Genomic DNA, 12,714 nt, shown 5'->3' with positions numbered 1-12,714 from the left:
GAACTTTTTCATAATTGCCCAAAGTGCATCTCTGTTCACAGAGTCGAAGGCTTTTGTTAGCTCGATGAATGATGAATGCAACGTAAAGTTTAGACTGCTGCTCTTTTACTTTTTCCTGTAGTTGCCGGATGGAGAATATGGAATCGACGGTACCGCGGTTGGTGCGAAAACCCGTTTGCAATTCTGGGAGGATTTTTTCTATATGTAGGTGCAGGCGGTTTGACATAATTTTTGCAAGAATTTTTCCTCCGATAGCCAGTAGTGAAATTCCTCGGTAGTTTCCGCAGTTTGATGCACTTCCTTTGTTCTTAAATATATTCACTATATTCGCGTTGCAAAAGTCCTGAGGTACCTCTCCGCTTTCCCATATGACATCGAAGAGAGCCTTAAGATGACCAATAAGTTGGTACACTTATAGATCTCCGCCGGAATCGCCTCACAGCCAGATGATTTGTTGTTTTTAAGCTGTTATGGAGTCCTTTATTTCTTGTTCTGTTATTGGAATGTCTAATACATCGAGGCTGTTATACTGATGTATTATGTTGAGTGCTTCCATATTGGGGTTGTTTTCTTGGTTAAGGGTATGGCTGTAATGCTCTTTCCAGCGGTTTCTGATTTGCTCTTCCTGTTTTAGAAGTTCGCCATTTTGTGCCATGATTGGGCATCTTGCCTTCTTAGTTGGACCGTATACTTCTTTTACAGCCTCGAAGAATTTACGATAGTCGTGATGCGTGGCATACTCCTGAATCTGACTAGCTTTTTGCGACCACCAGTTATCCTTTACTTGGCGCAGGTTTCTTCAGAGCGTGTTGTTGGCTGCATTGAGATTGAGATTGAGATTGAAGTTATTGGTGGAAGTGATTCTTTGATGGCTTCCCGGAGGGCGTCGCCGGTATCGTTGTTCTCTAGACCCCGTACGTTCAATCTCGTCATGTAGCTTTGCTTTTTACAGTGTGGATGTTTGGGTTTTAACTGGATTTTCATTTTTGAGATTAAAAGTCGGTACACATTCGGCATCTACTCTGGCTTTTTCGAGACATCTTTTAGGTGCGTCCTTCGAACGATTACGTGGTCCAATTGGTGCCAATGGCCTGATCTCGGATGTTTCCAGGTACCTTTAAATTTGTCCTTCAACATGAACCACGTATTGGTGATACAAAGATTATACTCTGTGCATGTTGTTAATAAGCGTTCACCATTGCTATTTACGTTTGCCATTCCATGTTTTCCCAATACGTCAGGCCATATTTCCTGTTGTTTGCCGACACGGGCATTAAAGTCACCTAGCAAAATGACTCGTTCGTGCTTTGGAATTTGTTGGAGTATATTTTGCAGAGCTTGGTAAAATTTATCCTTCTCCTCAATTTTAGCGTCTAGGGTAGGAGCGTAGGCACTTATGATGTCGACGTAAGTTTTGTCTGATATGGGGTACCTTAGGGTCATAAGACGTTCGGAGACACCAATAGATACCTCTGTTAATTTCGTGGCGATTTCGTTTTTGATTGCAATGCCTACGCCATGAATTCTCCTGTGTGTTGCCGGGTGGCCCTTCCAAAAGAAGGTGTAATGCTCCTCAGTGAGACTACCTTCATCCGCAAAGCGGATTTCGCTAAGAGCGGCAACATCTATATTTAGTCGGTGAAGTTCCTGTGAGACCAGTGCTGTTCTTCTCTCTGGTCGATTGGAGTTTGTCCTGTCCAGTAGAGTGCGGACGTTCCACGCCGCAAACGTGAAACATTGACGATGTTTAGTTCTCCGATGATACGCTCGAGTAGGCACCCCCTCCCGGAGATCCGATCGAGGGGATATTTTACCTCCGGACGATGATTTTGTCCTACTCGAATGTTCCATCTTTGATCAGTGTAAGCTGCGTAAAAAGGTTAAACTGTGACGGTTACGCTGCCGCACAGTTTGGCTGCAACTGTAGCACGGGATGGCTATGGCACAGTGAGGACTGCCACGATAGTTCGCTTGTGCTACGTTCTCGGCCGGCTAGGAGTAGTTTACTACTCCTCTTCCCCAGAAAGGTGGTAGGTCTGAGGGTTGTATAATGATATACCGCCTATACTCGGTCGTTAGAGCCTCGTTTGTTTAAACAGAGTGCACCACGTGAAAGTGAGGTTGACTTTTGGGTAAGCTAGGCTATATGTATCGCTTCAATACCCCTTGCACCCCAAATAAAAAAAAACAAGTTACATATGTTACATATAATGCTATAGTTAAATTATTTATTATAGTTATAATAAACAAGTTACATATAATGCTCGTTTTTAGATTTGTCGATAACGTAACTATAAATATTCGTTGTCAATATATGGGAGGCATCTTTATAATATGCGGATATCTTGCTGGTTTTCTTATTTTATTTGCAACAAAACAAATTACGAAGGTGAGTTTCCATACATTTACTAGAATCTTGCACTGAAAAAACTAATGCTTTAATGGCAAATGATTCCGCGCATTTGCCGTTTTAACTTTTCTGCCAAGACTACTAAATACAATAGCACTGTTTTTGTGCCCAACAAAACCACTGCAATTGAGATAAATTCACCATGCATTTGTCTTGTTGTGCCTTTCAGGCAAATGAATTATTCTCACGTCAAATTGAAGAGTTTCAAATTAAAATCCATGCTTTTTTGGCAAATCGGATTTTAGCAGAAAATTATTGCATTTGGGCCAAATTTTGCGTGAATTCAACTTACTCCTTTCATTGGAATTATATGCTTTTATCTCCAATGTCAAACTTTTCAGCTGAAATCCATGCTTTTGGTAGCAAGTCGGCGCTCTTGACATAAGTAGCCATTGTTGCATATATTTGCATCGTGACGCGATCAACCCAACGTGCGTGTTAGTATTAGCACAGATTAGGTATACTATATGTATACAGATAAAAATCTTATCCCTAATTCGTGGTACAAAAATTGTTTTTTATGACGATGTGCAACCGAGTAAAATTTCCTGTGCGCAAAAATAAACTCGCGTAAAATAACAATAAACAGCGTAATAGGGAGATATCGCTAAACCGAATAGCGTGCATGGACGTTAATAAGGCCAGATGTTATTTCCTTTACGTGAGGTGGTATTAACTCTCTTCATTTATAGTTATCGGATCGGAAAGAATTCTGTTCGCGTCGCGTCCGCTATTTAAACTTAACCTAACTTTGAATTTAAAACTTTGAAATTGTTTTGTTAACTATGTATTTTAAAACTAAAGGGCTAAAGTGCTTATTTCCAGTGCTTCATTGTTCAACGTCTGCCAGTGGGTTTAGGGCAACAAGCAACAAATTCTCTTAGAAGGGCTAAGTCGTCATCTGCTGTAAACCTAAGCCTCTTTATAGGTTCTTTAATATTGGAAGAGGTGGAATCCATATTTTGGGCCATATTTGTTTAATTAAAACTAATCCCAGCTAATTAAATATCAAATTACCTAATAAAACTAAAGTAATAATTCAAAACAATTCAAACATAACCTAAAAAAAAAGATCTCGCCGCTCGCCGGCCGGCCCCGGTTGTCAAATGTACCCGCACATGCCCATTTAAGCAGATATATTCAGATTATTATAAAATTATTATTATAAAATTAGAACCACGAAAAACTATAAAGAAAAAACAAAGTTTATAATCTGTATGACCTGTGATATTAGTATCATCAGTCCCTTTGAACAACCAGCAAGTGGTGCGTGTTTTGTCGACGAATATAAGCAGCGTGGAAGAATTTTTGGCCAAGTGGCGCCTAGAACATTTTTTGCTATCAACATTTCAAGGTACGTAGAAACAATAATATAAAAACAATTAAACAATGGGTGGGAATGAACAAAGATAACGTGGTAAAAGGTTTTGCTTAAATTTCTGGAAATAAACTTATACACAGTTTATAAACAACAAACAAAGAGAGTACAAAGTAGCATTTACTATTTACTTTGTTTTTTTTTTCATATTTCACCCATTGTTGGTTGTACTTTTGACTATTCAATCACGGCATAGAATGTTAAAAAATATGATGTAATATAAAGCCGCGATCTACGATTGGGTTATAGATGATTTTTACATAAATTCACCTTGGTAGCACAGTATAATAATATTATTATAGCACTGTGTTGGTTATAGTTTATTTGTTTAGCGAAATAATAAAAGTATCTTGGAAAATTCGTGATTTCATCAGAAAGAACTACGGACAATAAGTTGGTGATGGACGTCCATCTTTTTTCACCTGAAATCCTTCGAGTCCTCAGGTTAAATGCGTGGGCATTTGTAGCAAATGCTAAATATTTCATTACAATTGAGCCAAACATTTTTTATCAGCTCTTGTTCATATTTTGTATTGTGAATGTCTTGTTGGTAAAATATGCTTTGTTTTCTTGCAGAGCAAAATATCGACGGAATCGATGCAATAAAGGGCCTTTCACAAGAAGAAGTGAGCATTCTAGTAAATGATCTTCTGGGGGACAAAATCAAATTAAGCAAAGCTATTGAAAGTCTGAATGTAATAAATGAACTATACATCAGCCATCATCAACTTGATGAAAACAGTGATGTAGTATGTACCTAGTTTTTATAGTTCATACAAATTTAATAACACTACTTTAGTTAAGTTTGTCTTGATGGACAAGTACACTGAAAAAAAGGATCTCTCAGTCGAAATGAATATGACTTTGACCCAAAATATTGGCGCTTTTCAATAGGGCCAAGAACGACGTTTCTTTGCCCAAAGCATTAACTATCTTTTTATAAGCTTTAAAAAATTACTTTAGAGAATAGAAGAATCTATCTGTCCAAAGTATCTCACTCTTGATCGAAAACGAATATGCAAAGAAGTTCTTGCTACAAGAACAATAGTCTCTTTGATTCATGTAAAAATTCTTGATTGAAAAGGGACATTTCTTGATTAAAGAGACACTTTTCTTAAACCAATAGCAAATACTATTGACTCAACTAAAATTTATTTTGATCTAAGAGAAGTCTATACATCATATACAGGCATATTACGAGGTATATTATTTTCTGATAAATTTAGGTTTTCTTGGTCTGTAGTAAGTAAAGTGATATTATTTTCCTCGATAGTAGTTATTTCTGCTTCTTCACACCTTGGTATTTTTTGGGGTGGTTCATCACTCTACAAATTACAAAGAAATGTTACATCACGATTTCAAAGTAAAGCAAATAAATTATTAAAATTATAAGATTTGGTCACATTTTGAATTTTTTAATACGACGACTTGAAATTCTAAAATTTTTGTAATTATTTGCCTAAAAAAATCGATACCTATATTCTTATTCTATCTATAGTCACACATGCATTATCTAAACAGGTGCATTAGGTAAAATGCTCTAATTTTCATTTTTTCAGAAACTCTTTAAAGAATCCGTATATCCTAAAATTTGTCCATAAAAAATGACAAATGCATGTTAATAACGATCACTAATTTGTTATACAATATGCGTTTAAAAAGCAAATTATGCAAAATTGGAAGTGAAAAATTCCAAGCAACAAAACCCGTGCGTACTATGATGTACGACTGATCGGACTGCCGACTGATTGTATATACCGTCCTTCGTCATCGTCTTTGCGTGTTGTTATTATTTTTCTGCAAATTTTGCTGCATATAATTGATATTGTTGTGTACTTAATTAGGTATAAATAACGCCATATACACTCAAATAACACTTATTTGCAAATATATTTGAAAGAAAAATTGACCGTGTATGATTCGGGTTAAGGTCAATTTTTGTTACAAATTCCCAGTGCTTTAGTTACAAACACCACAATGCCTTTGTTACAAATTCGCAATTATTTTATTTTTAAAGGTTTTTTTTGTAATGATCTTTGAAGATTTTGGTATGAAGTCATGCAAATCGCAATACTTTCAAGATAAGGCTGTAGTCTTTGCAACCAGCGATTCTAAAGCGTTTATCACAAATGCATCTTGAAATTACCCCAATTGAACGAATGATGGCGAAATTGGTTCAAGTGCGTTCGTCCTTGGGCCGATTGATTTGTTTTTTCAGTGTGGGAAGACAAAAAATAATTAAAAGAAAAATAAAATAAAAACATTTCTGCCATTGTCGTTGTGTAAAATATATTTTTTTCAAACGTGACAAAATTATTAATTTTTGCGGCGTGATTGACAATATAAAAAAGACATTTTAACGCCTAGGCCTAAAAGTAAAGCACTTTTGCATAAGCATAAATAATGGAGTGCTCAGAGACTTTTACCTCGAAATTCAATTACTGTGAATGTATTAATTGAAACCTTCTGTATTGTGTTTTATAGATAAAATACTAAAATGTTTCCTCTTTTTTTTGTTGCTTTTAATATTTTATTTTGGAAAATTCTTCATTATTTCTTTTTTAATTTTTTGATTTTTTTAATTCTTTTTTTAAATAAATTTATAGAAATAAATGAATCTAATGCATAGGCTATACCTATTTTGCTCATACTCTAAGCATTGAAATTTTGATTGAAATCGAATTATACAGGGTGGCGCGTCATATGCCAAGCGGTTTTTGCAAGGAGAACAAAAGTTTGTATTGAAGTAAAATTTTGTGAGCTTATGTAAGTCAATTTAAAGCATTTTCTAAAATTATAGTTCTACAGGGTGTCCCAAAAAAAGTTACACAGCAAAGTTATGTTATTTTGTATTGGAACACCCTATATCTTAATTGATTTTTGGGTTCTAGTAAAAAAGTAAAGGCGAGTTTCATTAGAAAAGTATATGACTAAATTGTATAGTTTTTGAAATTCATTCACCGGCACGAAAAATGCGCACCTTAAAACTTTGATGTATTTTAAAGTTTAATATATACTAAGTGACATTGAAAATAGAACACCCACTAAGTATTATTTAATTTTAATAAATGTTTGTAAGCATGTTTATTATTGTATAAATAAGAAATTATTATCATTTGAACGCCGTCAACACACTCGTTTTTGTGCTATACATGTTTTTGTTAAAATTCCAGTCATCCAATATAGACCCGGATTTCGCACACTTTGTTACTTATTCTGCTACAGAGTAGTTTCAGGTGTTTTCTGAGTTTATTATAATGCCTAGAATACGTAGATTGCCAATTTTAGACAACTGAGTGATTTTGATAGGGGTCGGATTGTAGGTTTGCGGGAAGCAGGATTATCATTTCGAGAGATTGCTGATAGGGTATATAGAAGTGTTGCCAATTGTTGTAGAGCTTACTTTCAACAACACCGTGAACATTCTGCCAGGGCGTAAGATTAACCACTGAGGGTCAAGATCGCCGTTTAAGGCAATTAGCTGTCAGAGACGGTTCGGCCACTTCCCGAGCAATTGCTAACTAATGGTTTATGGAACACGGAAGACTCATCACGATGCGAACTGTTTACCGACGAATACGGTCCTTTGGGCTGTTTTCTTTTCGGCCTCATTGGGTTTTACCATTGACTCCTGAACATCGACGACAACGTCTAGAGTGGTGCAGAGCCCGACAAAAATGGGGCGCAGAATGGAATGCTATAGTTTTTAGTGACGAGTCGCGATTCTGTTTGGGAATGCACGACGGTCGGGCGCGAGTGAGAAGATACCGTGGAAAAAGGCGGAATCCACAGTTTTTCATGGAAAGGCACGTAAACCAAGTTGTAGGAGTTATGGTTTGGGGAGGAATCGCATATGGTAGCAGGTCGCCTCTAGTATTTCTTCGAGGTAATATGACAGCCCAACGCTATATTGAGGAAATTGTGGAAGCTCATCTTTTACCATACTTACGAACGCTCCACGATCCTATATTTCAACAAGATAATGCCCGTCCCCATGTTGCTAGATTAACTGAGAACCACTTACATAATGCCCAAGTTAATCTCCTACCCTGGCCACCAAGATCTCCAGATCTCTCACCAATTGAACATGTGTGGTATATCATGGGTAGGAGACTGACAAACTTAAAGAATCCGCCTCAGACACTAGAAGCTCTTCGGCATGAGATACAGTTAGCATGGGATGAAATACCGCAAGAAGACATAAATCATCTGATTAGTTCCATACCCAGACGGCTCAACGAATGAATCGAGGAGAACATCGAGGTGGTCCAACACATTATTAACAAGGACAAGATCACGAGCCATTATTTTCACTCCAAATTTTGATCATTTACTTCTTTTGTCCACCTACATTTATTCATGTATAAAAGATTATTAAAATTAAACAATTTTTACTGGGTGTTCTATTTTCAATGTCACTTAGTATATTTTGTTCTAATAGGCCGATTTTGATGATTTTTTAAGCAGTGTGTAGCCAAATTATTTGACTTTTTAGTATCTCTTTCTAAATTAAAAATGAAACTCGCTCTCTGTTAATTATACGAGGGAAAACAAAATGTTGATATTTTGGTGAAAGTTTGAAACACCCTATGGAATATGTTAAAACAGCAAGATATTTAAAAATCATTTTATCATCTAGATACATCCTTTGTCGATGGTTTGTTTGTTGGTTCATCTCATTAGATCTATTTTTGTTGGAAATGTTCGCTTTTGAAGAAAACACTAACATTTTTTCGTAATTTTTACATTAAGACCATGCCTTTGCTTCTTTTTGGTCCTAGTCAACACATCTAGACATCTAGTAAGTTCTGGTCTCGAAGCAGGCCTTCTTGACATAAGATTTGCTTCATTTAATCTTCTTCTTATAATCCGTTAGTTAATATATACGTTCCTTAGGTGCAATTCATTATCAATTTGAAAAACTGGCAAACGGCGGCGTTTTCTTAGCGATAAACTTACAATAAGTCGATCGTCTCGATTAGAAGTTCTCATACGAAGGTTCCTGGACGTCTAGATTGATGTTCTCATAGACATGATCATAATTCAAAAACCACTTAGTATACTCTATGGTATTAAGGTATTTTTGAAACCGGAATTTTATAGCAAATTCACTGAACTAAACAAATATAAAATTCATATATAAAACTTGAGTGTAAAAATATAGATTACAGCTGAGGGTTGGAACCTTTGGTGTTACACAGCAAAATAATAACACTAAATCACACATTCAGACACCATAGATAATTTTATTTCTAAGTTAAATAATCGTTTTCCTTCCATTAAATTTACGCATGAAATTGAGAACAACGACAGATTGACAGACATTTCTAGATGTATTAGTTATTAGAAATAATAATAATTGCCTGGAATTTGATATCTATAAGAAAAATACCACTACACGCAGATATATTCCTAATGAATCATATCATAGTGTTGAACATAAAATGGCTAGTTTAAATTTCTTAGTTCATAGATTACTTAGTCTTCCACTTTCCAGTGAAAGATATGAAATAGAAAGAGATTACATTAGGAATGTAGCTGAGTGTAATGGATATTCTCCTTCACTAGTTGATAAAATAATTAGAAAACGTAGGTATAGGTTAATGATTTCTGAAAATTCCACTTTTCAAGTGGAGAAAGATACGTCAAAATATTTTTCAATACCGTTTGATAGAGAGTTAACACCTCCACTGGAAAGGTCGGGTATTTATGAAATTTCTTGTAAAGATTGTAATCAGAAATATGTTGGGCAAACTAGAAGATCAATATTAACTAGATTTAAAGAACATTTAGCTCAGATAAGATATGGTAGACCGGATAAATCTTGCGTTGCCGAACATATTGTTGATAAAGAACATTGTATAGATCTTAATAATTTAAAATTAATCAAACAATTCTCAAATTACAGTCAATTAGATGCATATGAAAGCACCAGAATTAATAAATGTAAAGATAGTATGAACAGAGACAACGGTCCAATTCTTTCAAGTTCTTTATTCCTACTACTCTAGTGGCGGAAATTTAACTGTTACGCTCGGTGGGCTCTGACTCGGTTGGATAGATCTTGCCACGCCCACTCGGTGCCCACTGAGCGAGTATATAAACGCTCAACTTGTAGATTGTATTTTAGTTTATAATCATCTGCTGATGATGCTAACATAGTTAGCGAAACGCGCGTCCAGTGTAAAAGTAAAACTGTTTTGGTGTATTGTGGTGATTTAGTGTTTTTATTTTGCTGTAAAAATATATTTGACTCACTCTGTATATCTATAAAAATATTTTTGAAATACTTATATTACTAACTTAACATATTTTTGTTTGTACCAAACCAAACTTAGTAATATATCTTATTAACAATACAATGTAATAAGTTTTATAAAAATTCGTTTACAGTAAATGAATTCCGAGGTTTGTATCCCATAAGGGCTTAAAGCACTCCACTAAAAAGTACGAAAATATATATTATTAAACTGACATAAAGTGTCAAATTCAACGAGCGTAACTATAGTTTCTCCATACATACAAGGTATGACTCGTAAGCTTTTTTATATTATTTGGAACGTTTGAAATTTAAAAAAAAAATATTTGTGGCGTTTGAAAAAAAATCTTTTTAGATTACAGGTTATCTGACACTGTGCCTTTTATATGTCTATCACTTTCGCACATTTGAGGTGTACGATAGTGGGGATGCTCTGGAGAGTAAGGTTTAATCAACGAAACTCTGCTGTTTTTCCGTTTTTAATGTTTTTTTTTCTAGTTCAATGAAATATATAGGACCATTTTGTTTATGCCATGGTATACATGGAACCAAAAGAACAAGAGTACTTACCTCTTGGTCTTGATGGACGTTCAAGAACCTCATAAAATAGCGATGTCTTTTAGCTATGCTTTGAATAGAGAAAATCTGCTGGAGGTAATCATTTTTCATTTTTTTAACACAAGAAATATCACACGCTATTCAAAACCCATACAGCACACTTCGTCCCAGGGGTGTACATTTTATGTCCATTTTACGTCGGTACGTCCCGGGACTAATTAGGGACGTACTATGTACCGGGTGTCCCACTAAGAATAGCTCGCGGCTGTATCTCGGAAAGTATTAGTCGTAGAGCTTGAGGAAAAAAATATTTATAACTACTGAGACCATGAGAAATTGCTGGAAATTATTTTCAAGTTTATAGGACGGCCGTTAGAGGGCGTAACTACTATGGAAAATAACAAAATGGAATTTTTGCCTAGATACGATGTACTATAAATAATAGCTTCATAATCTTCAGTAAATTTTGGATCTTTTTTGTTAGAACCATTTTCCCATACCTGCTAAAATAAAGTGGTGGGGGGAGGTTAGATCTGTTTTTATTTAAATATTAATAACTCCGGACTGGATGATCAGAATTCAACAAGCGAGGGCTCGTTTAAAAGAGCGTTTCTTACTTCATATTGTACTATATAAACAATAATAATAAACATTTGAACGTAGACGCTAGGGGGCGTTGTCTTATAATTTAACAAACATTGCGCGTTTTTTCAAAAAAACTAAATACGATAGTATATGTAATTTTAGCTGATGGTAAAGAGTAATAAAAGCTTAACAAGACAGCAAAAACCGCATCTTGATATCTTTTTTCAAACCAAAGTTATTGGCAAAATTATAATAAATACGAAAATATAAGCCCTTAATTAGGTACTATTTTTATCACCTTTTTAGGTACTCCAAGGGCTGTATGCTTTTACAAATTTTTTATATCAGACTCATTAATTGGTAATCATTGTTATATTACTGGTAGTATGAACTGTTCTTAACACGTAAGTAATTTTAGACATTATTTATCATATACAGGGAGAGTCTTAAATAAGTGCAAATATTTTCAGGGCTGGTAGATCTCGATAGAAGAAACACATTTTCTCTTTACCGTTCTTCAAATAAATCCAAAATAACCGAAATATTTTACTTTGGAAATTTGAAAAAAATATATTTTTTGCTTAAATATTGAGAACCGTTGAATCTTTTCTGTATTTTCTTTCTTATAAATTTAATCTACTACCTACCTATAATTGTCATATTATGAAGAAATTATATTTTGTAACTAAAAATGAAGAAAATTTCCATAAAAATTTTCATTTTTTTTTCGCAAAAAAACCTCCTAGATGTGTTTCGGGGATCGAACTATACTGTCCCTAAAAATATTTGCACTTATTTAAGACTTATCCTGTATGCATATTAGCTTACTAATAAGTATAATAAAAGTTTTATTTTAGGTATATCATAGCAAATATATTGTCACTAAGATAGTAATAGAAATATATATTAATTATGGTTTATCTCGTAGTTTATAGTTACTCATGTATGTACTAATTTAGAATATATGTATAATATAAAGATCGATTCAAGAAGTTTAATCATTGTTTAATTATTGGTACAGAATGTTCCACTAAAAATGGCTATCGGCTATTATCTCAGAAAGTAGGGCCTGTGGAGAAAAATATACCATGGAGGCTATGAGAAATTGCTGAAATTTATTTTCAAGTTACCAGAATGGCCCTAAAGGGCGCAACTGCTATAGCGAATTAGAAAATAAGATTTTTACAACATTTTGCCTAAACTAATTGGGGTACTAAAAATTGGGGTACTAAAAATAATAGCGTCATAATTTTCAGCAAATATTGGATTTTTTTAGTCATTTCTGCTAAAATAAAGTAGTGGGAGAAGTCTCGTTTAAAAGAGCGTTTCTTACTCTTTACGACCTTATAAACAATAGTAATATATATTTGACAGTACACGCTAGGGGGCGCTGTCTTAAAATTTAACATTAACAAACATTGTCCTTCTCTCTCTCTCTCTCACACACACACACACACACACAGGAAAAAAACTTTTTTATTACTGACATTTTGGGAAAAATCGAGGGAAAATGCGTTCTTCATT

General features: G+C 34.6%; 1 protein-coding gene across 1 annotated transcript; it reads left to right on the top strand.

Moving 5' to 3' along the window:
- Window positions 1-2,312: 2,312 nt before the first annotated feature.
- On the top strand, window positions 2,313-11,575 carry LOC115875196. The gene is made up of 4 exons (XM_030890599.1): window positions 2,313-2,389; window positions 10,403-10,492; window positions 10,546-10,701; window positions 11,497-11,575. Exons 1-4 carry the CDS (start codon window positions 2,315-2,317, stop codon window positions 11,545-11,547), a joined length of 372 nt encoding a protein of 123 aa, XP_030746459.1. The 5' UTR covers window positions 2,313-2,314; the 3' UTR covers window positions 11,548-11,575.
- The last annotated feature ends 1,139 nt before the right edge of the window (window positions 11,576-12,714 follow it).

Source organism: Sitophilus oryzae, unplaced genomic scaffold, assembly GCF_002938485.1.
Source record: "Sitophilus oryzae breed Bouriz unplaced genomic scaffold, Soryzae_2.0 scaffold_1353_pilon_pilon, whole genome shotgun sequence".
NCBI lineage: Eukaryota > Metazoa > Arthropoda > Insecta > Coleoptera > Curculionidae > Sitophilus > Sitophilus oryzae.
This window is presented reverse-complemented; position numbering and strand designations above follow the sequence as displayed.